Source organism: Strigops habroptila, chromosome 3 (assembly GCF_004027225.2).
Source record: "Strigops habroptila isolate Jane chromosome 3, bStrHab1.2.pri, whole genome shotgun sequence".
In the NCBI taxonomy this organism is placed as follows: domain Eukaryota; kingdom Metazoa; phylum Chordata; class Aves; order Psittaciformes; family Psittacidae; genus Strigops; species Strigops habroptila.
In genome coordinates this window covers 15,243,955-15,270,931 of record NC_044279.2, presented here as the reverse complement: position 1 = coordinate 15,270,931, position 26,977 = coordinate 15,243,955, and the positions used below count along the sequence as shown (strand labels likewise).

At 43.5% G+C, this 26,977-nt stretch overlaps 2 protein-coding genes across 3 annotated transcripts; one reads left to right on the top strand and one right to left on the bottom strand.

Moving 5' to 3' along the window:
• The first annotated feature begins 253 nt into the window (after window positions 1–253).
• Window positions 254–11,520, top strand: SLC26A3 (solute carrier family 26 member 3). Its single transcript, XM_030478297.1, has 18 exons — window positions 254–384; window positions 1,187–1,326; window positions 1,424–1,534; window positions 1,625–1,782; window positions 2,547–2,711; window positions 3,408–3,560; window positions 4,351–4,433; window positions 5,737–5,884; window positions 6,016–6,129; window positions 6,234–6,311; window positions 6,734–6,829; window positions 7,849–7,955; window positions 8,199–8,268; window positions 8,359–8,451; window positions 9,686–9,781; window positions 10,300–10,533; window positions 10,745–10,799; window positions 11,277–11,520. The coding sequence occupies exons 1-18, from the start codon at window positions 254–256 to the stop codon at window positions 11,471–11,473; spliced, it is 2,229 nt and encodes a 742-aa protein (XP_030334157.1). The 3' UTR covers window positions 11,474–11,520.
• Window positions 11,521–19,093: 7,573 nt separating this feature from the next.
• On the bottom strand, window positions 19,094–26,123 carry CBLL1 (Cbl proto-oncogene like 1). 2 transcript variants are annotated; one of them, XM_030479609.1, is made up of 6 exons: window positions 26,019–26,123; window positions 23,201–23,368; window positions 22,726–22,826; window positions 22,382–22,465; window positions 21,750–21,823; window positions 19,094–21,201 (listed from the first exon to the last, which is right to left on the bottom strand). In XM_030479609.1, the coding sequence occupies exons 1-6, from the start codon at window positions 26,029–26,031 to the stop codon at window positions 20,160–20,162; spliced, it is 1,482 nt and encodes a 493-aa protein (XP_030335469.1). In that variant the 5' UTR covers window positions 26,032–26,123; the 3' UTR covers window positions 19,094–20,159. The 2 variants fall into 2 exon arrangements, with proteins under 2 accessions (XP_030335469.1, XP_030335470.1); XM_030479610.1 differs by having other exon boundaries at window positions 22,726–22,823.
• Between the last annotated feature and the right edge of the window lie 854 nt (window positions 26,124–26,977).

Genomic DNA, 26,977 nt, shown 5'->3' with positions numbered 1-26,977 from the left:
AACACTGCCCTGCAGTGGGAGGAGGAGGAGGGCAGGAGATCATCTTGGCCAAGGGAAGTGGGTGTCTCAACCATCTCTCGTTTGATCTTCAAAGGTGGTAATGCTCAGTTTGGAGTTCACTCATCTGTGCTACAGCTACATGCCCCACAGAACATAGGGAGCTAACCCTGTTCTCCGTTTCAGGTTTTTAAGTGACTAAGGCCAGAGAGAAAGCACACACGAGTCACCATCCTCACCTGGTATTTCGGGAGAAATGGTTGAACCTGTGGGCAACCACTACGTTGTAGCCAGACCTGTGTACTCCGAGAATTTGTTCAATGAAGAGTATGAGAAATTGCACAGATACCATAAAACCTTTTGGGATCACCTGAAACTGTATTTTCGGTAAGGAGATTTTTTTGGTTTTTTTAAAAAGATGGATCTAAGCAACAGCTCAAACTGCCACTCTTGGACATCATGAACTCCATCCTGGCAACTTCCATCTCAGATTCCAACAAAGAAAAGGAAAACTCATTAGCTAAATGCACTGTCGTATTTTTCTAAAAAATTTTATCTGCTATTACCATTTAAGTCTTCCTTTTATTCCAGGCAGCTTCTCTTTTCCTGGGCACTTAGCAGCAGAGACTCTGGGGAGACCTTCTTGTGGCCTTTCAATACTTAAAGGGGGCTTATAAGAAAGATGGGGATGGATTTTTTAGCAGGGCCCGTTCTGATAGGACAAGGGGTAATGGTTTTTAACTAAAAGAGGGTAGATTCAGGCTAGATATAAGGAAGACATTTTTTATGATGAAGGTGGTGAAACACTGGAACACATTTCCCAGGGAGGTTGTAAATGCCCCATTCCTGGAAACATTCAAGGTCAGGTTGGACAGGGCTCTGAGCAACCTCGTCTAGTTGAAGATGTCCCTGTTCATTGCAGGGAGCTGGACTAGATGAGCTTTAAAGGTCTCTTCCAACCCAAATGATTCTATGATTCTATGAACATTTTGGTTGGAAGGGACCTGGAGGCCACTGGGTGCTGCTTGAAGCACAGACAGCAGAGCAGGTTGATCAGGGCTGTCTGGGTGAGATTTTGACCTCTGGCAAACTGAACCTGAATCCTTCCCCTTCAATTCTGCTCCAGGGACAGGCTGCAACTCAACCGAGCTGCCCACCAACAGAGCTCTGTCCTCTTGTGTCTTTACAGCTGCTCTCCACAAAGGGCCAAAAAAGTTGCCTTGGGTTTTTTTCCTGTTGCCTCGTGGCTGCCAGCGTACCGCTTCAAGGAGTGGATCCTGAGTGACATCGTCTCCGGCATCAACACGGGGCTCGTGGCTGTCCTGCAAGGTACCTCTGGGAACAGCCTGTTCATCCAGGCACAAAGGGACTGCTGGCTGCAGCCCATAACACACACATCACCTTCTCCGCGCCGGTGTCCCTACAGGTCTCGCCTTTGCTTTGCTGGTGGACGTCCCTGCCAATCATGGACTGTATGCGGCATTTTTCCCTGTCCTGGTCTATTTTATCTTTGGCACATCCAGACATATCTCAGTGGGTAAGTTGAAGCACAACAGCCACCCTCCTCAGTGGTGAATAAATATGTGCTGTCCCTCCAGGTCACTAACGAACGCCTTGTGCTGCTCAGGTCCCTTCCCTGTCCTGAGCCTGATGGTGGGAGGAGTTGTTGACAGGCTGGTCCCTGATGACAGTACTGGAAATGGCACTTCCACGAACAGCTCAGCAATAGACGAAAAGAGGGTGATGGTGGCTGCATCTGTAACCTTCCTTTCTGGGGTTTTTCAGGTTGGTAAACATATGTGTGTGTGCCTGCGCTCATCTATTTGCACATATATGAATAGAAGGATGGTGGACTGACCTTCCTCTTTGGTTTCTGCTGGTGTAGTCACCACAGTAATTCTCTTCCCCTTCCCACATAACTGACCTTGGTTCACTGATTAGGAGACACCTGGGCTCCTCCAGTGACCAGGCACTCATCCATGCTGTGAAATCCCTGGGTTTGCCCAGACCTGAGCCTACAGCCCACACAGCTGCACCCCACCTACAGCAAAACCCAATCTGCTGGATAGGGAAAATGTAGTTGTGAGAATGACGCAGAAACACCAGGGAAAATAAAAGCTCTGTCTCATAGTAAAGTATTTGGATTTGTCTTGTAAAAGAAACCCCACAATTTCTCTCTACTTCCTAATATAGAATTCCTACAGTTCCTTCCTTCCTAACATCGTAATATGTGCTTCATGAAACACTGGTACCATGTGAAAATTCTGGTACTCAAAACCCTAGGACTAAGGAGGTTTATTTTAGCTATAAAATAAAAAGAATAGGTTTTAACTGCTCTAGCAATTAATCTTATGCCCCTTTATGTCTTATGCCCCTTGTTGCCAAGTCTCAACTTTTATTGCAGTTCTGGTGACGGCATATTCCTTAATCCCTGGATATATGGGATTAGGAGAAAATCTTTGTTTCCATTAAATATGGTTCTCTTTGTTGCAGAGATTGCTTAAAAGCACGAATGAATCCCACTGATGTACGATCATTTTGCATTTCAGTTGCTTCTGGGAATTCTCCAGTTTGGGTTCGTTGTTATTTATCTATCGCAATCATTAATCAGTGGTTTCACGACTGCTGCAGCTGTCCATGTTGTGGTATCTCAGCTGAAATTCATGCTTCAACTATCTGTCCCTGGATATAATAAACCATTAGGCATCATCTACGTAAGTACTATGTATTCATTATCTGCTAATGCTATTGAAACCTGTGATGTATATCTGACTGTGTGTCACAAGGCAGTAGCAACAGAACTCCACACAAAAACAGCCAAGCAGCAGGACGCACAAGAGAAGAATATAAGAGATGTGTTATTAACATATTGCTAATCTTTAAATTTATAAGCAAACACTAAGTTACACCCACTGGGCTAATTAGATAATATTGTGTGTTGGCATATTTTAGTTAAGTGTTCAACTTCGCCTCTAGCATTTAATTATTCTTTTTTAATGGACTGATATTATATGTATTTAATTTGGATATGACTGTGAGGGCTGCTGGATGAGAAAGGAGGATGGAGAAGGACAGGAACGGAGGAGCGGGGAAAGGGACTGGATCCATAATTCCATTGCTCACATTTCCTATCACACATGTACGTGTTGCTCTGACGGTCCCTCAGGGAGAAGCCAGGAGGAGAGGGTCGAGGGCCAGTGGAAAGGATCTTTCATGGACACTTTTATCGTTTGGATGGTGCACATGCATATGCATTGGAACTTGCAATCCACATCATGCCCCAGGGAATAAATCGCAACTGCTGTAATCCTTACAGCAATTCAGATACAAGCTCTTCCAGAAGGAGTAGTGCTACTGTGCCAGGGCACTACTATTTACAAAGCACCACTTGTTTCTTCTTCATTTTGCAGACTCTGGAGAGTATTTTCAGCCAGATCACAGAAACAAACATTGCTGACCTTGTCACATCCCTTATTGTCTTGCTTGTTGTGTTCGTGGTGAAAGAAATGAATGATCGATACAAAGCAAAGTTACCAACTCCCATCCCGATTGAACTCCTTGTGGTAAGGGTCACTTCTCTCAGATTTTGCAGTTGTTCCATCACTACAGTGACACAGGAAGCAGAGTGTTAACTCTTTCTGCTCCTGTCCTGCATTAAATGATGGGTTATCATTTTACCTATAAGGAAAAACTGACAGTGTTCATGAGCTACTGTGAGATGTTTTACCTCTACTAGATATTTCACCTACTTAGCTGTTCTTCACTGAATACACCTGCAGGAAGCAAGATGTTATAAACTATGCTTTTTTTCCTTGGATGAAATCGGCTCTGACACCAACTGGCTGCAGGCTCACAGCTGGGGCCCCTCTGCACCCCTCCTGCAAGCAGCCACTGAAGTCCTGGCCATCTGTGGCCAAGCACAAAGTACTTTGGTCCTCCAGCAGTGGAGGGTTTTGCCTACCCCGAGCAGCAGTGGAGTGGGGGAAGCCTCACACAGGCAGCAAGCTCCTAAAGCCCAGGAGGATGTTGCTATAGACACGAGCAGTGCTTGTTTTCCCTCAGAGCTAGTACAGCACCTTCTCAGAAAACACCTGGTTTATCAGGTGGGATGTTCTCCATTGTTAGTGAGATATTCTGATATATACTCCGCATGATTTATGAATGTAAACCCATATCTGTAAGGTGGCTCAGGAATGAATCTGAACAGCAAAGGATGTGCAGACTTCTGACATGATTCTGACGCTAGTGATGAGATTGGAGGGCATGTGGGAAAGGGAATATAATGATTTTTTATAGTTTCTTTACACTCTTGCTTGAATGTGTCTAATGGAGGTGGGGTTTATCATCTTTCAGACAGTCTTAGCAGCACTGATTTCCTACTTTGCTAACTTTGAAGAAAAATATAATGTAGCCGTTGTTGGAGAACTAGAACAAGGGTAAGTGATTTACTTAAAATTCACCAGTGAAGAAAAATGTTCTCTCTAGTTTGTCAGTGTTAAATCAGTTCAGCTGTGTTCGATTAAACTAATCTGCTTCATCATCTTTCAGGAGGTAAATAAACATTTTGCTCTTGACAATCAGAGGACACACTTTTAATATGTAAAAGTTACTCACTAGAGCACATCTCCCACGCGACAAAGAATACACGGGGACATGACATGATCGCATGCCTCATTTTATAAGACAGCTGTTGAGCAAGAGGTTGATGTTTGTTCCTTTCACTGAGCTCCTCACTTCTGAACCCTGCTGTTTCCCTTTGAGCACACACATGGTTCAGCAGCCACCACCAGCTCTGGGAAGCCTCCAGGATACTGCTGGTCCTGTGACCAGCTGCCAGCATCTCCCTAGGGATCATTATCCTCCAGAGGCCCCAACATTTGCTCCTCCAGGCACATATTCATATAGAGAGTATATATCCACATATAGTGTATATATCCATATATAGAGTACATCCAGCTATGTCAATTTTGGCATAAAGAATTAAGAGGCACACATTAAGTTAAAAAGAGGAAGACATTTACTAGGACAGCAGTAGTTATTTAATCACCCAGGTGCTCTTGGTTACCTCTTGTAGGCCTGGGGGTTTTAGTGGATGAAGTTTGCAGAGGAACAGCTATTTCTGCTCAAGAGTCTCCATTCTTCAGATTTCAGTTCATTGAAAAAAAGAAAAAAAAAAGAAAAATCAATAAAAGTCCAGAGAGGAACTCTCCCTAGAATCTGCAAAATACCCTGATCAAAGGAGCAGGAAATGGTAAAGCTAGAGCATCTAGCAGATAGATAGCCTGAGAGACTAGTCAACATTACCTGACTGAATAAATATTTGTTTAGCTGTCTAAAGTGCTTCACATAGGGATGAATCACACAGGGATTTTTCTTTTTATCATAGTTAAATGAAATCCTGCTGTGCGCAAATTGCCTGTGCAACAGCCTCAGCTCCTTATCACATCTTACATCCATGCATAACGAGAAGGCAGAACTGTGCATGCACCTCAGACAAAATAAGCCGTGGCTGGTCCTGGCCGAGTAAATGAGAACCTGCTGAGACACAAACTGAGCCAAGTGCAGATAAGCAGAGTCCCCATCCCAGTTAAGGATTCCCCAAAGTTTTATAGGGTTCAGACCTGCAATTCTGTGTCACATCTCCCCAGAGTTCTCAGCATGAGCTTGACCACTGCCTTGCTCACTTGCTTTTCAACGTGCTTCCCAAGGCATATCCTCAATGAGTATTTTGTCTTGCAGGTTTCAAGCGCCTGTTGCACCTGATGCAGGTATCCTCCAAAAGTGTGTTGGTGACGGCATTTCCATTGCAATTGTTGGGTTTGCCGTAGGCTTCTCTGTGGCTAAAGTGTATTCCATCAAGTACGACTATCCGATAGACAGCAATCAGGTAGGCAAACAACATGGAAATCAAGACAATGAGTTTATCAATGGGAAACAAGTCATTTTAAGAATACTTTGCCTTGTAAATAACTGTCATGAACCAGCTTTTACGAACAATCTTTTTTGGTTTTATTTCAGGAATTAATTGCTTTCGGGCTGGGTAATATAGTTGGTGGATCATTCAAAGGATTTGCCTCCAGCACTGCTCTGTCGAGATCAGGTGTGCAGGAGAGCACAGGAGGTAAAACACAGGTATAGAAAACAACCGATCATGATGACATTTAATGCAAGAAAGCTCTTTTCTAGCCAACCATAATGCCTGTGGGCACTCATGGTGGAATTGTTGTCTCATGCAGATTGCTGGTATTCTCTCAGCTGCCATCGTGTTGATTGTGATCTTGGCCATTGGGTTTCTCCTGGCACCGTTACAGAAGGTATTCACTGGTTTCACCAAGCAGTTCCTCCTGCTTGCCAAAGACAGGGCTGCTCTAGGAGTCACTGGGACTGTTCATAGGCTTTAGTGGGAGCCAAACAGGGTTTTGCAAGTCTTGGTTCTTCTTCCCAGATCATGACAGAGAGGACCACTACATCTGGTCGCTCAAAGGGAACGCAAGTTCCAAACACCAAACATCACAGCACCAGCTTTTAGGTGCCAAAAACAAGTGGGACTCGCAGCTTCAAGTCAGACACCTGCACCGCACCATGGCTAAGGAGGTTCCAGTAGCAATACAGCTAGAGGAGCTCCCTAGCCTTTAAGCTGCACTTTGGCCCTATTTATATGATAGTTTAAGTCTTAATGTTCAACATTTGCTTTGCTCGCTTTAAAATTCAACATGTATTTTTGTCTTTTTAATAGTCAGTCCTTGCATCTCTGGCTCTTGGCAACTTGAAAGGAATGCTCATGCAGTTCAAACAAGTAGGCATCCTATGGAGAAAGGACAAGTATGACTGTGTAAGTTGAGTTCCACAAGCATTCAGGAATGAAGCACTCTGGAAAACTAATCTGTTATGCAAATTCACTTATAGGCTATCTGTTTTGTGTTTTATATATATATATATATATACCCGCCTTAATTCACTAAACAGAAAGTACAGTAGTGGCAAGCCTTTTCTCCTCGTATATCCCTTTCGTGTGTTTTTCATTTTGTTCCACCTATTTTGAGTTGATTATCTCTCCTAACTCATTTGAATCCATTTCATCAAAATCTATTAAAATATAGTTCATCATATAAAGTCAAATATAAAAGGCAGTTACAGAAAATGTCTAAATACCTACTGCATTGGCTATATATTCAGGGACACTTTCTCACACACATGCAGCATGTTACCTGAAAGCTACACAGCAAAAAACCAAGTGATAGCCATGGCTTGAAGGGTTTACTCCAAATGGTAAAGCTCATGGCTGGAGGGCAGGACTGCTTAGTTCTAACACTCGGAAAATTTAGGCTCTTGCCCTTCTCATTGGCCAGCTCCGTGTGTTGCCAGATGGCTCCAGGCACTAGTTTTCCCAGCTACCAATCAGTTATTTACCACATGAAAATGCTTTGAGATCTGTGGTTAAAACATGTTCAGTATTATCTTGTAATTTGTGCTTACCAGTTGTGTACATTCACAGCACTCACATTTGCACATTCACAACTCTCAGCTTTACCAGGATGCTGATTTAGGTGTAACCTTGCCTTTCTGCTGGATTTTTATTGAGCATTTAGTGAACCACCTATCAAAGATACACACCTTCATTATTCTAAGCCTTTATTCTGTTGAAATTGTCATCCCTACAAACACTCTCAAGTGCTGGTTGGTGAGTCTGGCCCTGTTTTACAAGAAAAAAACCCAGGAAACATGAAACCCCTCACCAAAGGCAGATGGACAGCCTGGACCAGATCTGAGATCTGCTGCTGCTCTTACCCTGGGCTCACAACAAGGTCCTTGACATGCTCATAACCTCTGCCATCCACCTGCTCCTTACAGATTATATGGGTGGTGACTTTCTTGGCTGCTGTTTTTCTTGGCCTGGATATTGGACTAGCAACTGCCATGGCGTTCCAGCTGCTGACTGTGGTGATCCGCTCCCAGATGTGAGTACTTGTTGGATGCTATCATAAGATATCTCAGGGTCTCCTGTTATAAACTAACTTCCCCTGCACAGAGAAGGCCAATAGCCCAATGCCTTGTTCAGTCCAGCAACCAAGTATGGAAAAATAATTTACAGGCATAAGCCCTTGGATGTGGGGTCCCACTGAGATTGCTTTCTCTGATCCTCCCTCCTGCCTGGTTTTGGTATGGGGTACAAATAACTGCATGTGTGTGTTTGTTCACAGCCCAAGCTGCACCGTTCTGGCTAATGTTGGGAGAAGTAACATCTACAGAAACAGGAAGGATTACAAAGATGTAAGAAATGTCTTGTTTCTTTTATTACCTACCCACTGCATTTGTGTTTCTATAGCAGATGTTGTTACTGACACTTTTGCTTCATTGTAGATCTATGAACCAGAGGGAGTGAAGATTTTCAGATGCTCATCTCCTATCTTCTTCGCTAATTCTGAATTCTTCAGAGAGAAACTCATCACTGCTGTAAGTGTCTGGGGCTGTTGTTCTGAACATATGAATCGCATCATGCATTTAAAGATTATTTTTTTCCTGACTTATTTAAATATTGTTGTCACTAATGTAATCCCACATGTACATATACACCTCTGAGAAAGACAAGCAGCCTGACTCATGCTGAATTTACACCACTAATATGTATATACATATTTTCAGTCCTTTAGAGGAAAGTAATGTGAATATAGACATTATTTTATTTTATTACTGTTTATATTATTTATACCTAATAAATATTAGTTTACTCAACTTGCCCCAAAGAACATAGCCACAACAGTCAGAAGAACAGCTGAACGAAATCACACGGTCAAAGAGGTCTTAATGTCTTCATTGACAAACTGGGTGAAGGCAGCTGTTCTTTCCATAACCAGCACAGAGAGCCAGGACCCCTGAGCCCTTACCTCTGCCACCCCCAGACTGAACCAAACTTGCACCCACACCCTCCCCTTCATGCTGCTCTTAGGGGGGAGTTGATAAGCAGTGGCTACCCTGAGCATGGTAATGAGCAGCTCATTCTTCACATGAGTGACTGAAACTGGCAGAAGAACTAACGAATCCGACATGTTTGGGTCTCCATGTGCTTGGCCTTCACCTCAGAAGATTCTGAAGGGGATTTTTTCTGTGACTGCAGTTGCTCCACCACCTCTCTCTTTACAAATACGGGTACTTCTAACATCTCTCTCCTCCACCATTTGATAGATGAGGCAGAAGACTTGCAGGAATTTGGTATTTTCATAACCCTTATTAGCCCAATTTTCTTGCCATCTAGTTTTCCTAAAACCGATTAAGAGGTTCAAGAGACATACACAGGCAGCATGTTCAACTTTGATTTTCTTCTTCAAGAAACCAAAACAATGTGTGTACAACCCATGCTGCAGTCAGGGGGCACAGAGCAGATACAACCTGTGAGCTCTCTAAGCTCCCTCTAATCTCAGGCTGGTACGGTGCTGGCTAGCCCAGGGCATGTCCTACTCATCTTCACTATGAGACAGCGATAATGACCACTACAAACCTGCCTAGTTTGTAGCCATACCTGTAAACATCATTCCAACCAAGAAAATTGAACCAATGAAAAATGGTAGGCAACATCAATTCCAAACTATGCTCATCTTGACTGTAAAGAAAAGCCACACAAGATGCTGTGTCCTTCCTCAGGTGTCACTGGGTTTGGTTTTTTTAATTATTCAACGTGCTGTTTCTGCAGGTTGGCTTCAACCCACAGAGAATCCTGAGGAAACGCAATAAAGCTCTAAGGAAGGTCAGAAAGATGCTGAAGAAAGGAGAGCTGCAAGTGACGCCTGTACGTAAGGCAACTGCACCGGGGAGGGAGGGACTACGGGTGGGGATAAGTACTCAAGTCCCTGGCTTGACACGGCAGAGAAGTGCCTCATAGCCTCCTGTCCTACTTAGATATGCTATTCCCAGGCTGCCACTTCATGACAAACACATTTCAAAAATTAGATTTAAAGCCTCTCACAGTTAGAGACCTACAGCTTTACTATGGGCAGAGCTTATATGTGTCCACTGGAGTTTTGTTTGGCATCAAATGGCAGGATCAGTTCCCACAGAGGCAATGTTCATAAGGCATTAATGGTAGGATAAAGCGATTGGTGAGAGGAAAGCTAACATATCCAGGCTGCTTCAGACGAGGGAGAGACAGAACTTTTCGTAGTGTAAAGTGCAGGTGGGTCCTGCTGCATCTTATGAGTACATCAGCTTTGCATTGCCACCACTCTCACCCTTGTGTAAGATGTACTACTACCCTGGCTGCATCTTACAAAGAGGTATTAATTATGACACTTTTCTCTGTTGACACAGAAAGGCTTGATTTGCATGGCAAACCATACGCACGAGTCAGATGAAGAATTAGACAACAACAGGATAGAGGAGCTGGACCAGCCCATCGACATGACAGACTTGCCCATTCAGATCAACTGGGACGCTGACCTCCCCCTTGGCATCACTGTGCCCCGGGTTGACATCCACAGCATCATTCTGGACTTCTCATCAGTGTCCTTCCTCGATTTTTCTGCCATGAGAGTCCTCCAAAAGGTAATTGTAATTCACACGATGAACAGTGATCATATGAAAGAAAAACGTATGAATGCAGTTACACAAGAGGGATATGCTGGAGGGAAGGGATGGTAACCCTCAGGGACCCTGATAGGCTTGAGGAGTGGGACAATGCAATGGCTAATCACCATAATGGCTGTTGTCAGCAAAAATAGCAGTATCTAAATGGTGCCTCTTTCTGGTTTGACAGACTTTGAAAGAATTTGTCCGGATCAACATCGACATTTACATTGCAGCAGCACATGGTGAGTACTTGCCCTTCCATCAGCATCACCACAGACTCCTCATTCCACTGTCTTCCCTATCCACAGCCAAGCTTGGCTGTGGAGGATGACCCAGTTTTACTTTCCAGTCTTGGACAGCAAACAGATCCAGCTAAGTGGACGTGTCATCCCTCCCATGCTGTCCCCAGCAGGCTGGTTTTACCTATGGCCACTGCTGTGCTGTACAGCTCTGGGCTGTGAGACCCGTTATAGGGCAGACTGTGTTAGGCATTAAACAAGAAATGGGGCCCAAATTCCCTTCTGCCTGGCATCAAGCAGGGAAAGTACTGATGGGCATTTATATCCCATCCTCTCCACATCAGTAAAGAGGAACCCATCTGCTCTAATAAAACAGTATACCAGCAGTTCCCATGCTCGCTCAGTGGAGATGCTCAGGATACACTTCTTCATTTTCAAGGCCCACAGGTCACTTTGTGCTTTCATTTTGTTCCTCCCCAGAGGGCCTCCTGGAGAAACTGGAGAGATGTGCATTTTTTGATGAGGAGATTCAGCCATCCATGTTTTTCCTCACCATCCACGATGCAGTTTTACACATTTTGCTGAAGAAGGACGTAGCCAGCTCCCCTGAATTAAAGCTCGCTGAGGTAACACTACAGTTTTCATCTTTCGCTACTTTAGTGCCTTTACATTCCTGACAAGTACCCAGCAGTGCCCTGCACAGCTAGCCATGTGCCCTACACCCTCTCTATATCCAGAAAGCTAATGATTACAACTCAGTGGGTCTCCAATAAATTTGGAGAGTAAAAGCGGCCCCTGTCCAGATGCCTGGCAACCAGTAGTGAAAGGAGTGAATAATTCCCACTGAAGACTGGCCCGGCTGTTGACTTCATTTGAAATCACATTCTTGGGAAGAGCACAGTGTAGGGTGAAATCCTGGCCTATCCACCCTCTGTGGTAACCCATCAGCAGGGACTGCTGCATGTGCTGCAGTGTCTCTAGAGAGGCAGACTTCATGCTGCTTGCATGTGGGCTTCCCAGGACTGTCTACCTTCAAAAGGAGAGTTAAAGTAGAGCAGATACATCAGTACAGCCAAAATTGGCAGTGGCCTTTCTGGGAGTGTCCTTCTATCAAGAGCAAGAAAGGATCCTGCATGTTAAATCTGTTTAAAAGTACCAAACCCAGAATGTTACTCACCTGGAAACTGTCTAATTCCACTTAGCTGAACCGGCCTAGCTCTTCCACACTGACCCAAGACCTGGTGAGGGGTGTAAAGGGCTGACAAGTGAGAGCTTCCTTCCTTCCATGTCAACTTTCCAAGTGTGTTCCAGAGATTTAAAAAATAAGACCTTCAGTGTGGAAAAGGCAAAAGGTAAAAAAAGCAGCAATCTATTTCCTAACCCACAATTTCTTGTGTTCATTGCAGGGGAAGTGTAGCAGCAACAACGGCATTATCTCCAGCAACGGACTGCGCAGCCGGGAGTGCATGGTAAGATTCCCATCCTCATTAGCAGCACTCCAACTGCAAGAAGTGCAGCCCCAAAAGCTGACATGGGAACTGCTAGGTCAGGTAACAAAAGCATCTTCATCCCTGAGCTCCCTGTGTCAGCCCAGGGCAGAAAGCAGCCTGACAGATTGTTGATGAGATTTGACTTAAGGCAAATCCTTACAAGAGTAAGAGGCATGGGGCTCAGCTCACAAGCCTTGTGCACTGAAAGTCATCAGAGGAAAGGCAGGTAAATGCCATCTCAGCAGGCTCTCACCTGGTCTTCTCACCTGTCCACCACAGTTCGCCTATGATTAGCTCATTGGTAGTATGTCCACGTGGCAGAAACATCAGCATTAGTCCCATTTATGTAAATGCTCTGGGCAGAAGAGGAGTCTGGAGACAGGGATATAAAAGGAACACATGCAGCCTTTCATAACGACTAAAAGAGAAGGGCAGTATCCAGCACACAACAACCCCATAAGAAGAAAATGTCAGACTACAGTCTTTCCACACGAACACTTTAGAGGGGTAAACTCTTACATATCACTCACCAGACGGCACCTACCTTGGCTGTTCCCTACAGAGGGTGACATTTATTTCTTTTTATTTCCTACAGATTCCAATAGAAACAAAATTTTAGATTTAATTTTCTAAATATAATATCCTCCAACAACACCACGTCACTTAGAGAAGATGAACGCAGATGCAGTGATGAGCATGAAGACAGAAGGATACCTTTAAATACCTTAAGAAGGATTTACTACGTATGGTTATGTTCCAAGTTTTGGAATGTGCTTGTTAGTCTTTATGTGTCCCTGTATATATAGAAATGTATTTATGTACATACATGGAGGCTAAAATCACACAGATATTTCATACCTTGTTGACAGGCTAGCACAGAGTTGAAGAAGCAGGCATTGTTAACCCTATTTGCATATATTTGTACATATATTATTCTGACAGTTTGTAGACAACCTGTATAGTTACTAGAGAATATATAAATATTTGAAACCTTGTAATTTATAACAGACTAATAGTTGGGAATGATATTTTATCTTCAGCGTGTATATAACTTGTATAGTTTTCTTGATGGTTTGTAAGATACCTAGTAGACCGAAATACTAAACTTGTTTTCAGCTCACTACCATGAGCATAGTGTACATAGCGACTAATGTATCTACTGTCATACATGAAGATTGTTCAGGAAAGACACAGCATCTTCAGATCCAAACATGATTCACTGATTTGGTTTGGGCTGGTATAAAGTGCACAAGAGAGTATACACTTACAGTGAACTATTAAATAAGGATTTTGGTAACTCTGCATTGCTTGCTGCATTTGTCAATACACCATCGAGGGATCTCATAACCAATGAGACCTGGCACAAGTGCCCCAGGAAGCAGAGAGGATGACCTGGATAGGCTGGAAGAGTGGGCTAATGAGAATCTTACGAAATTCAACAAGGCCAAGTGCAAGGTCCTGCACCTGGATTGGGGCAATCCCAAACACAACTACAGGCTGGATGAAGAATGGGCTGAGAGCAGCCTTGAGGAGAAGGACTTGGGGGTGTTGGTTGACAAGAAGCTCAACACGGCCAAACATAAACATAAGCTAGACAGATATTAGAAGACATTTCCTAATTTTTACAATGGTAAGATTCTGGAACATTCCTTCCACTTAGAATAAGAAGAGCAAAAAACCTAAATTACTTTTAAGATGAGGCTTAACATATTTATGAAAGTCATGATACCACATCATACCAGTGAAACCTGGACTTTCTGACTCAGGCTGTTCTTTCCATTCCTGCACTCATATGCATCTATACAGACTGAGGCAAACACCCCTAGCAAAAGCAAGTCAGTCTGGTGGAACAATACATACTGTACTTCAAAACCACACTGGATGTGCTGACAGGCTCCAAGTTAAGAAAAAATATTCTTTCTAAATTGCACTCAAATCATTTCAATACTAATAACTCCTCTGACATAGCACAGTGCCCCAGATTATAAATCCCCCTTCCAAAACTATTCATCATTTCTTAAATGGGCAAGGTAGCTGGACAGCCTTAACCAGAGAGCCTTGCACTCCCATGTCACATGTCCCTACCAGCTACTTACCATCCTCATAAATCACCCCATTCCTTATTTTTCAGTGTTGACAACAGCAGCATTGTATATCTGATGCTTTATGTAATTTCCCCCTCCAGGTACTGGTTAATTCTGCATTCAACTCTGTTACTCTAATACTAACGCTTCTCTGGGCAGTTTACCTTGATGCAGATTGTAGCACACACCTCTTGCTCTGTGGAATACCATGGTGATGCAGATTTACTGGCTTATTCTTGAGACAGGGACCTTTGGAAACCTAGATACTTATTGGTCCTTCACTGGGCACTGTTGCTACTTGGTTAGAGCAATACCATTACCACTTATTCATATTTTACTCAAGAATAAGCTAAAAGGCAAATTTCATACCTGTTTTCTTTTTGGAGAGCAGATGGGTATGGTGTTAATACATTATCACATACCCTGAGCCTCTCTCTCCTCAGCACTGTGCAGATGCTTGGTAGCTAAGTAACAGGCATTTTACAGCCAGCAAGAGCGATGGAAAACGCAGAAGGCATGGAGCCTGTGATGCTCAAGCCTATTCTCAAACCTGGTTTTCATTTGGCGGTGCAGAAGAGATTGCCTGTGTGAAAGAGAGAAAAAAAATTCAAAGTGATTTGGTTATTTAAGGTCTTGGGCCCAATGGAGAGAGGATTATAACATGCAAACCTGTTTTTTGGGTTTTTTTTCAATTTCGAACTAAGCTTCTATTAAAGAAAATATATTTTTAAGTACTTCCTTACTGAAATGTCACTCGCAGTTCTCTATTCCTCACTCCTGTGCTGAAGGTGGACAGCTTTCTTTTCTCACTCTTCTTTATGCTTGTGCTCCATTCTGCTTCCTAGGAAAATGCCTGAAAGTTTACCTGATCCAGAAATTATATTGGAGCTTCATTCAAGCATTAGTTTTCACAAATAAAACCAAAGAAAAACTCTTGTCAACTCACACATACTTGCAGCTACTTGAAATTATTAATTTGGGTTTTTTTAAGCAGTTAAGCTGAAGTTCTTTCATGAAACATTACTACATAACAATGAGAACATTCCTGCCTGCTTGCACACATCATCACTCTTTCCATTAACAGAATTGTATTACAGTCAGTCCTACTAGCACTTCAGAATCACTTGCATTGTATTATCAAAATGAACTACTGAAGTTTCAAGATGACTGAGCTAATTTACCAGCTTCCTGCTGCTATTCCACCCACAACTTTCCCAATGTATTTTGGATTTTTAAATCTTTTAAACTCTTGTACTCATGAACTGTGTCAAAACTGAAAACAATTAAAAAAGAAAAAAAAAAAACCCAAGAAAAACCCCAAATTAATGCCCCATATTTAGAGAATAAGGGGATCAATTCAGAGTAGGAAAAGTTTCTAAAGTTTCTCTGTCTTATGGCTAAGGCAAGACTAAAAGGAGCTTTAAACTTCATCATTCTCACTCACATTGCCCAAACCAAGGCAGCTAGTTCAGTTCACAAACTGGTCAGTACAAATCATCAGTGTGAATATAACATACCTGAACACAGTGAAGAACCTCTCAGTTGTGAAGGCAGCATTACTACCTAAAGATGATTTAACAGTTGCTACATAAAATAAAAACCCAGGGGAAATACAACTTGTATAACACTGACACTTCCTTTAGAAATGTAATTAGGATGAAAATGAACATAATAAACCTTGCACATTTCTCTGCTGCACTGGACCCTGTAGTGTCATATATACGAATGGGAAAAGTTCAAGCTTATTTCTCTCACATTGAATATTAGGTTGCAGCTGCAACCCACTGTGCTCCTCCAGGTTCCCAGGCTTGGTAGCACCTTCTTTCCGCAACACAGCAGTGCACACAGAGAGAAACAACTCACAGACACCGGTTTTACAGAGCAGAAAACATCTTAAGAACAGAGAAGTCTGTTTAGTGTCCATCTACAGAGAAAGCATACCCACAAATGTGCTTCTGAGAACATTTGTCTCCCATAATACAGGAGTGAGTTAGGCAGTTTTTCTCCCTTGCTGTGTGTGCTAATTCCAACGTGGAATGAATACAAGTTACTTCCACTTTAGTTTTTAAGAAACAGCATTTGACAGTCCTTTGAGAGCAGCGAGTGAAAAGAAGTGGGAACTCCAGCCAGTAAGGCTAACTCCTTGGATCAGATTTTTAAAAAATAATTCACATCTTCCATTTTCCTTTGATCAAAGGCACAAAAAATATAACTTAACACATCTATGTAACACATCTTTATGTTAACTGTATTAAAAAACAAACAAAAATAAAATACATATTCACACAATTAGCCTGGCTTGTGGTAAAGCACACATGGTTTCAGGCAAACCTTTAAGCAATGATATAGATGGAATTGAAGATAGAGTATAAAGAGAGAAGCATCTAAACCACAGATGCTTTCAGGCCATCTGCTGGTGCCCTTTCATTCGTGACATGGGGGACATGAACCATCATCAAACTCCTTTTCATTCCCTTATGTGACATTATTGGAGGAACCTACAGTGGCTGACATATCTAAATATGCTCAGAGTTCTCTTCAAAACTTGAGATCTCCTTGGCAATGCCTCCAGAGGGAGATCACTGCCACAGACAGGGGTATTCATTTTAAATAAACATAATTCAATTCAAATGTTTGTCTTTCCAGGAAGACATAAGGTAGGAATCAAAAAAATTTGCAAGTACATCTCTCTATTTCTAAGACTGTCAATTATACAGTTAAATACAATATATGAATTTCTGAACTTCATACCAAAATGGTGATAAATTTTGCAAAAAATCCCCAACTGACCGAGGTAAAAAAACCTGCAAGACAAAACCACCACCACCACCACCAAACCACAAACCAAAACACACCCCAAGCCCCATAAAGAAATTAAAAAGACTGTTAACATAAGGTTTCAACCAACACAGACATTTTTAAACTTTGGAACTATGAAAGCATCAACAGTTGCCTTTGTTACACATGGATGCTTAAGACTTAATAAATAAAGAAAAAAAGGATTTAGGTCTTCCTATAGAAGCAGGACACACAAATTTGATCCAATCCTGCCTACATAAGATGACTTTTCATCAAGTCCTCTATCACAAAGACTTTTCATCTGTTGTCACTAAACAATTCAAGGGATTCCACTGATTTTCTGCATAATACATCACCTTTATATATAATATATAAAGAGAAAAAAATTCTTGTATGTTCTCTACAGTGACATACTTTGATCTTCTGTGCTCTTTGAAAGAGCAAAGCTGCTGTTTTCCCTTTACTGATTCAACTGCCTCAGCATTTTCAGAAAAGCTTTATTAAGAACTTCAAGAACAGCTTTGGACCCAGAATTGCAATGTTTGAACCCTTCATCTGCTTCACAACACACTGAATGCATAACAGAAATGTGCAACCTGACTTATTTCTGAAAACTAGCATGATGGGAAGAGTTGCTTTATTTCCTCATTACCCACAACCAATAGGTAATATCCAATTTCAGAATGCCCTGTTCCCCAACACAGAGTGCCCTGGGGAGGTCAATGCACCTCCCTGCACAAAAGCCTGTCACACTGTGTCCTCATAAACCTGCATGTGTTACCTTTTCAGCCTGAACACAACGAAATTGGTGCCTGGAACCACCCCTAAGGCTGTTTAAAACAGGTATGTCAGACCTAAGTCTGGCTTTGCAGAGTCAAAGAATGTTTTTCAGACACACGTATTTCTTCCCCAACGAAGTTATAAATTGTAATATAAACGTGCCTAAGCCTACCTCCTGCCAAGCAATTTAACACTGACAGAAGGGGGTCCCCTTTAAAGTTCCTCACATGCTTGTTGTTAGTTACCGAAGCAAAATAATGCCCAGAGTAATTTTCACCTTCATACATACTGAAATAGCAAATTTTCAGCCAAGCTAGTACCACAGCACACTACCACAGTCAGCCTCTTTTTCTTCACCAGTGTGCTTTATTTTTCAAACAAATGACTTAGTTTTCAGAGAAAGCAAACCAAAGAACTCTGTCTGAGAAAGCAGCATATTACAGCTAAGCAGACTTCTCATCAGGTGACACTTCCTGGCCATTTGTATACCCCAAAAATTATTTGTATATCTCAGAATTTATTTGCCCATCTCTAAAGAAGTGTTTATATGAAAGGTAGATTAAAGGGCTGAACCATGGTCACAAGGAAATCCATGTCAGTCAAGGACAGAGCAAATATAAAGAGCCCTTGCTCTGGTAACTAAAAATAGGCAGTTTATACATAATATTACAACATTTGGCGTGTTGCACTGCCAACCTTTCATAAATGTTCCACTTATGAGGCAGGGAAAAAAGTTTACAAAACAAATAATAACACTGAGGCTTTACAATGGTTCAGATTATTCAGGAACAGCAGAAAATTACAAACCTGGGGGGGGTGGGGGAGGAAGATTTCTTCATCTAAAAGCACCACTGCTGGAAATGCAGCATTTTGAAAAAACAAAGGTTCAGCACTAACATGGATTAGAAATGCAAAGATAAGCACTCCAAATGACAGACTGCGCTGTCATCTTACTGTCTGGTTCTCCTACCAGCTGCACTAAAAAAATAACATTCTCATTTATTACACTTCTCTCTATAAAACATAAGGTTTGGATCAAAGGAGACCCAAGGGCCTGCTCACACTGCTACTTTTTGAATAAAGAAAACCTAGACACCCAACTGTTGTCTGTTCAGTTAAATCTGTATCACAAAATCGAAACAGATAAGGGATGTGTAGCTTTTTATTTCTTTATATCTACATACGGGTTTTCAGACCACTTCTTTCAGGTTATCCAAATGGGAAGTTTTCCTACTGTACATATTAAATAAAGTGACAGAGGTAAACACCACTTCCTTACCTAAAATAATCTGCTTCTCACAGACATGGCAAGCCAATTCACAGCCGCTTCCGCACAAACACAGCCATAAGTAAACACAATAGTTTGAATTCAACTCTGGTGAGTAGTGTACATGTAAACAGAACCTTCCGAATCAAAACTAGCTTTAAAGCAAAAACACTATAAAGCCAAAACCCAAATTAAAAAACCCCACTACACCCACAATACACCACATGGTTTCATGTCATCCCCAAAGCTGTATTTCTGATGAACTTCTTTTGCTTATAAATTTAAAGAAAAAAAAAAAAAAAAGGAAGAAAGAACTGAAATGCAGTATTCTGCATGTCTGCTTTCTGGTGCCATGAAATCACCATAGCCTAAATTTGCCATAAGTAATGGTAACTTAGTAGGAGAAATATTTAAGTTCCCTTAATATTTCATTACACTGCCCATTTGGAAAGTATTAGTGCCAAAACGGTGGCCCAGAACTACGTCTGTGTTAACTTCATATAAAAACCCACCACTTTTACAACCATATTTCAATTTAATTATTGTACACAGGTTAACAAAAATGTATCACAAGTGAAACTAAACACTGGATTTAACAAAAACAATATTCAGAATGGTACAACACGTGTTCATCTTCTCCAGGAAATAATATTACAAGTGTTCATCTTAGGACAATTTAGCCACACTAGAGACAGAAGTTCTGTTAAAATGCAACCGTGGTTTACTAAGCCACTTATTTTAGCACTACAGAGTATTTGAAGTCAGAGTCCTACGGCCAAGGCTTAAAAATCATTTAAGATTCAAACCCCAAAATGTCCTACAGTCAAAATGACAGTATTTAAAAAAAACACACAACAAAATAACCCCAAAACAATTAATTAAAAGGCTGTTGTATATAATTTTATCCTCTTCATAGCACTCTCTATTCATATAGTTGCTTGTATCATTGGTAATAGGGTCTGTATCTGGCTTGATCAGGGTGGTGTGGTCCAGGAAGCGGGGCCTGAGCAGGAGGCCCTTGCATCCTTGGAGGTGGAGGCGGCCCCCTTGGAGCTGGCCATATCCCTGGACTCATTCCCCCAGGCTGTGTGAAAGGGGGACTAAGAGTTCCTTGATCTTCACTGAACTGTGGTAAAGAGTTTGGATTATAGTGATGGGGAGGGGGTGCATTTACATTTACAGGTGGGCCTCCATGCTGAGGAGGGGGAGGTCCTGGAGGAGGATGATTCATATATGGTGGCATCTGGGCAATTATATGTCCAGGTGGTGGGGTAATAGGAGGAGGAGCAGAGGTCATTGGTGGTGGAGGAGCTTGGCTATACACCATGTGAGGAGTACCTGCTGCCTGGGGAGGGTGCTGCAGCGGATGGCTTATTGGTGGAGGTGGTGGGGGGGGTGGTGCATAATGCTGCTGTGGAGGCATAATATGATGCGGGTGCGATACCACTGGCTGGCCCTGGTATTCGGGATGATGATGAGCAGGTGCAGGCGCTGGTGGAGGTGGTTCTCGAGCACCTGAACTGGAATCATCCTGAATAGGGACAGTGATTAAGTTGCTGTGTTTTCTCGTTGAGATGCGGAAGGTGTCCTGACTGACTGGGCGAGGTGGCGGTGGAGCCATTGACATCTCTGCAGGAGGTGCGCGAATGTCTTCGTGTGGCTGGTTGTAATGCTCATGTGGCACATGCTGTAAAGGAGGTGGTGGCATCATGATGTGCTGCTTTGGCGGAATGTGGCTCATATGATGTTTCTCAGGTGGCATTATGAAGCGCTCAGGAATTTCGGCAGGCGGTGGGGCAATAGGAGGATGTACAGGTTCAATTGGAGGCCGACTAACAGGCTTTCCAGCTCTCATATGGCGGTGGTTGATGTGAGCTTGTAAGTCCCTCTGTGATAGATAAGTTCTCTTGCACCCTTGAACGATGCTACACATGAAGAGAGACCCTCGTACACACTGCTCGATTCGCTGCACAGGTTCATTACAGCTAAATCGTAAGAGAATATTGGTTTAGAGTCATCACAGAGAGCTCTATCTGCAGTATTTTTTTTGTTAAGTCAACTAGTTTACCATAATCACCCAAACTAGAACTGACAATTTCTTCCCCACTGTAGCAAAGAAAGAAACATTTCATTGATTTTGAAGTTCATCTTGGTTTTAAGTTTCCAAATACAACTATGAAAGAACATTAAAATTTCATGAGGTGGAAATTTATAGATAGCTTCACTCTCACAAATTCCCTCTGTGCCTTAAGACTTACCTAGAGTCACTCTCACTAAGTAAATTAAACTGCTGTTCATTCCTTTTCAAATCAGAGCAATAACCAGTTATCTACCCAAATACTTAAACAGTAAATGCTGATCTCTTGAAATCCCAAAATATGGGATATGAAACTATAATCAACTGATGCAGTAAAGAGTACTCTACTGCCTCTACTAAATGTACGTAAATAACTATGATAACACAGTATCTGAAATAAGGTATTTAAGTTACTTTCCTACATTTCCTTTAATAACAAATCTAGAGATAACTTACCCTGGACACATCTTGTCTCCCTTTTTCTCATGTAGTATAGCACAGTCATAGCAGAAAACATGCTTGCAAGGTATCTAGAGACACATATAGGCAAAAGCTTAAGTCTTGCAATAATACCAGCACTGAACATCCACAGAAGCTGCATATGAAATCTAATTACATTTGTCTTGCTGGCAAGGAAGGAGCATTAACTGTCATTAAGCCAGATCCTGAAGCCTGTTACATCATACTTAGAAATCTAATTTAATCTCAGGGATTTTGCCACACTAAAGGGACATAAAAGAAAACTGTTTTTTAACATCACTGTGACTCTTAAACAGCTTCCTTTTAAAGCTAAGTGGTGTAAGGTCAAAACCCAATGAACCTGAAGGGTTTTTTTTGCTGATGTTCTGATTTTTTGTTTAACATTTTCAAGCTTACTTTATTACATCAGGGGGAGAAGTGAAACCAGCCAAATGGAAAAAAAACCAAACATGTCAGCAACGAAGGCCCCCGGTTCCATCCTGATATTCTGCTGATTTCAGCAGGCGTCTGAATAAACAGTAACCTCTAAAGGCCTCATAGACACACAGTAAAATCTAATTTTACCTAAAGGGAAGCCATGACTGCATCTTGCACCAAGTTTCACTCACCATGCGTCCATACATTTTGATGGGCAATCCACACTTATCACAGAAATGGACTGGTGTATCATCCTTTTCCCCCAGCAAGTTTATCTGATAGGATAGAGAAGGGAGTGGGAGAACAAAAAACCAACATCACTAAAAGCTTCTCATTTCAATTATCACCAACACACTCACTATTTCTGAATTAGTTGAGAAGAAAGCGAGAAATTTGAGAAAGCAGAGGATCTATTTTCAATCAGTCTGTCGAAGATAATGGAAGCACTTTGACTTAGTAAGGTATCTACCAGGACTACCTACAGCTTGGAATGATTCACAGACTAAGATTCACGACTTCCCATCCATGACTTTACCTTATAGTCCCAAAAGATGGGTCCAGGGAATCTCCTCTGACCGCCAAACATTTCACCGCCCTTGCATTCGTATCGCTCCTCTTTGTTATAATCGAATTCTTCTGTGAAAAGAAGAAAGAGAAGAAAGACACGAGCCAACCACCATGCTCTCCTAACTGACACCAGCTGCTATTAAAAGCATGTGTCATTTTATACCGAAATCATCAAGAAATGCCACAGCACTTCCAATCTGCAGGGCCCATTCTACAGAAAGGTACAGTCAAAACACTAAGACAAACTGTTTTGGGAATGTGCACCATGTAATCCTTATGTGCACCACGTAATCCTTATAGTGCAGCAGTACCCAGGAATTTGAAACTTGTATGCACTTAGACAGAACCTTGGACTCCAGGTCTCCAGGACTGAATACAATCTTGAACAGAGCTGCAGAATAATATGCTCCCCTACTACAGGGCTAGTATTTATATCAATTTACCTTCATCACCAGCTTGTGTCTTAGAAGGCATCCTGTTCATATTTCTTGGAGTTCGAGGTGCAGGTTTGGTTTTATTGGTCTGTTTTGAGATAAGCTTTATAGGGATTCTTCTACGAACATCAAGACCACCCAATGATCCTGAACTATTTGTTCCTTGCAAATCATTGTCTATGAAAGGGAAACAAAACAAGGCTAAATATTAACAGAAGAGTTTTAAGAAAAATAATTTTTAAAGCTTGTTTAAGACTCATACAACGTATCAAAGTTTAATCACTAGAAAATAAGTATCTTCACACACAATTTCTTCTAGAAGACAAAAAAACTGCCTTGCGCACAAGTGTGATTTTAGGAAATCTAATTATAAAATAAAGCTATTAAAAAGTTAGCAAGCCTGTCATTCCTCCACAACAGGAAATAACCCCAAACATTAATTGTATAGCTCCTCTCACACCATGAATGGTACTGAAGAGTCAATTCTTTATACAACCTTGACAATATAGAATTTCTTATGAGAAAAGGTAATTTTTGGAGTTTATGTAAATTGTTTATTAAAATTGGAAGGAAACTAGTTTTTATGTTAACTCACCATCTTGACGTATATACCACTTACAAGTTTAGCATAAAGCATCACAAAAATATCGGTACTTAAGAATATGTAGCTCTACCATTGCTAAACTGAAAATCATTGCTCCTCACTACATACAGAATTCCCTTTAACCAGATTAAATCTGAACACCAGGGCTAAGGAAGCAAAAAGTAGCCTGACACGTGCATCAGTAGATACAAGGCTCCAAGAGATAATCAAGAGGGGGGATTGCAACAAGCAATACCAATGAAGGCAGTACGACTCCCTCAACTCACAGTGAGTCCATCTTCAACCACTGCATTGCATCTCATCCACACAAAAATAAAGTTATGTCCTTCACAAATCTACCCAGCTCACTGCCATTTAAATGGAAAATGCCATTCTGGCAGCTGTTTCAAAGCAGGACATGCTCAGCCTCGAAGGGGTGTGCCACAAGCTGTCACAGCATGAGCCCTGTACTTGACAGCGCACTGGAATGATCAAGGCCCAAAGGGATCACAGTACGGTAACATCTGGACAGTGAAATTAGGGCCCCATTAGTGTAACTCTGCACAACACCTCACAAACTACTGTCCCCCAAAGCCTATTACCACCCTGCACAACACAAGCAGGAGGAGAAACAAGAAGAGGGGGAAAAAGGATTGTCCTAAGCAGCTACCACCAGAACAACGAACTGCAACAAGGCTTCAAATTGAGACTGTGACCTGACAGTCACTTTACCTCTAAATCAAGACCCCTTAATTTCCTCTGACACATCAAATGTATTTATTCCTCTCAGCTCTGTGGTTGACACGTTTCATGCTAAAAGGCAATATGTAAAAAGGCAAAAGCAATAAAATCTGGTTTTATTTCTGTTTCTTTGTTGCTTTGGCTTAGTCTGGCCTGCTGGGTGAAAAGATGACACAGCAAACACAGCTCTGGCACCAGCCTTCCCCAGAGGCTGCTGGACTAGAACATCAGAGTTAATGATGCTAAAGCTGTCTATTTTCCACTTGTTAGGAAATTCTGGTTTCTACCAGAACACACAAAAACACACCACAGACCAGAAAAAGTCTCTGCAGGACCTCAACGATTTGCAAAGAGGGACAACTAAAACAAATTTAAGAAAAAAAACCTCAAACAATCAAACTTGTATATTATTTAGTCCATTAAACTGCCAATAGCAACCAGTAAAGTTCTGATGCTTTTCTTTCATATGCCTTTGCAAGCCATGGGTATTTACATGAGTTAGCAGCTCAACTAATCCAAACTAGCAAGTTTATTAGTCATTCATGTTTCATGAAAGGCTAATAAATTCCAGTCTGTGTGAGCATAACTACCAGGATTAAGTTCAGGAAAAAAACAAAAAAACCCAAAAAAAGCCCAAATAAAAACATACCAAAATCGTTAAGACTACTTAGAGATGCTCTAATTAGAGGTGATACATCCTCCTGAATTGCCACTCTCAGCAATCTTTCTTAAGTTTTATTTTTGCATTTCAAGTGTTGGGATTTTTAATCACCAATATAGCTCAAATATATATATAAATTAATAATACAATCTTTGCTACGGGGAAGAAAGAAAAAAAAGCACAAAACACCTTATCGGAAAGCCCCCCGTCCCCTCATCTATCCGCGGGATGACGCCAGCACGCTAACCAGCAGAGCATCAAAGCTACAAAGCCGAATTTAAGCATTTATGCCAGTTTCCTCTCCAGAGCACAAGTACGGAACCCGAACGCACAGTGTCGGCACCGATCTCGGCAAACAGCGGTTAAACAAACGCCCCGCCGCCCCCCCCGAGCCGCTGCAGGCTGCGCCTGCCCGCCGCAGGCCCGCGGGCTCCGGACGCACCGCCCCGCTTCGCGCAGCCGCCACCAGCAGCGCCTCACGCCGCGCCCACCCCCGCCGCGCTCCGCAGCCCGCCCTGGGGCGGGAGAGGGGGCTCCAGGCGCGGGCGGCCCCTCAGGTGCCGGAGGGGGGCGGAGGCGGGGCGGCCGCGCCTCCCCCGGGGGAGCGAAGGACGCGAGCCCGGCGCTGCGAGGATGGACCAGGCCGCGCCGCGCGGGCCGCGAGGAACCGCGGCGAACCCGGGCCCCACCGGCGTTACCGGGCGCCAGGCCGCATCCCGCCGCCACCCCGGCACCGCCCCGCGCCCGGCGGCCCCGCGCACGGCCTCTCCCCGCCCGGTAGCGCGGAGCGGGCGCAGGTGCGGACGGGTATAAACGGGTCTCCCGGCCTCTCCCCTCCTCACCATTGTGGTCCATGATTCGGCGCGGGGCACTGTGGGAGCGGAAGGGCGCGGCCGGAACCAGAAGCAGCCGGGAGACGGGCGGGGGAGCGCGGAAGCGTTTGTGGGGACGCGATCACTGCGCGCCCGTGGAGTGCCCGTGCCGGCCCGGGACGGAGCGCGCATGGCGGAGCGGGGCAGCGCCGCAGCGGGCCCCGCGATGAGGCCAGGGAGGAAGGCGCGGCGGCCCCGCGGGGGCTGCCGGGAGGGAGGCGGTGGAGCCGGTGCCCCGCGGTGTAGTTCCGTACGCTGCGGCGGGAGCCCGCGGAGATTGCGAAGGGGCCGAGCCGGGCGCGGCGCTGCAGGGAACTGCGGGGAAACGGGCCTTTCCGGGCGGCGGGGCAGGGTCTGCGCTCCGGTCAGGCGCAGGCGGGTCTGCTGTGAGTCGTCCTCGGGGCCGGCTCCGGGGGCTCCTGCCCCGCTGGGAACCGGCTCCCGGCGGGATTCGCCTGGGTGGGCTTGGGCCGCGGCAGGGAGGGGTTCGTTAGAAACAGGAGGCGTGACCCTGTGCTTGGGGAAGGGTAGAATTGACAAGGAGAGGGGTCTTTATGTTGAGTCGCAACAGCGCTGCCCGTGGGCCCAGCGGAAGGGCGGTCTGTGCGGTGCGGGCTTCCAAGAAACGGGACAGCACAGGGGCTCGCTAAGCTGCTGATGGCCAGCCTCAAGTTTTACCGTGGGAACAGCAGATCCGTGATGGTCGGGGCTGTAGGAATGCCAATGACTTGATAGAGCAGTGAACATCCAGTGCAGCTGAAAGCGTCACAGAATCATCATAGAATGGCTTGGGTTGGAAGGGACCTTCAAGATCATCCAGTTGCAACCCCCGCCATGGGCCGGGACACCTTCCACTAGATCGTGTTGCTCAAAGCCACGTCCAACTTGGCCAACAGCAGCAGAGCTCACTGCCTCAAGAGGCTGATTTG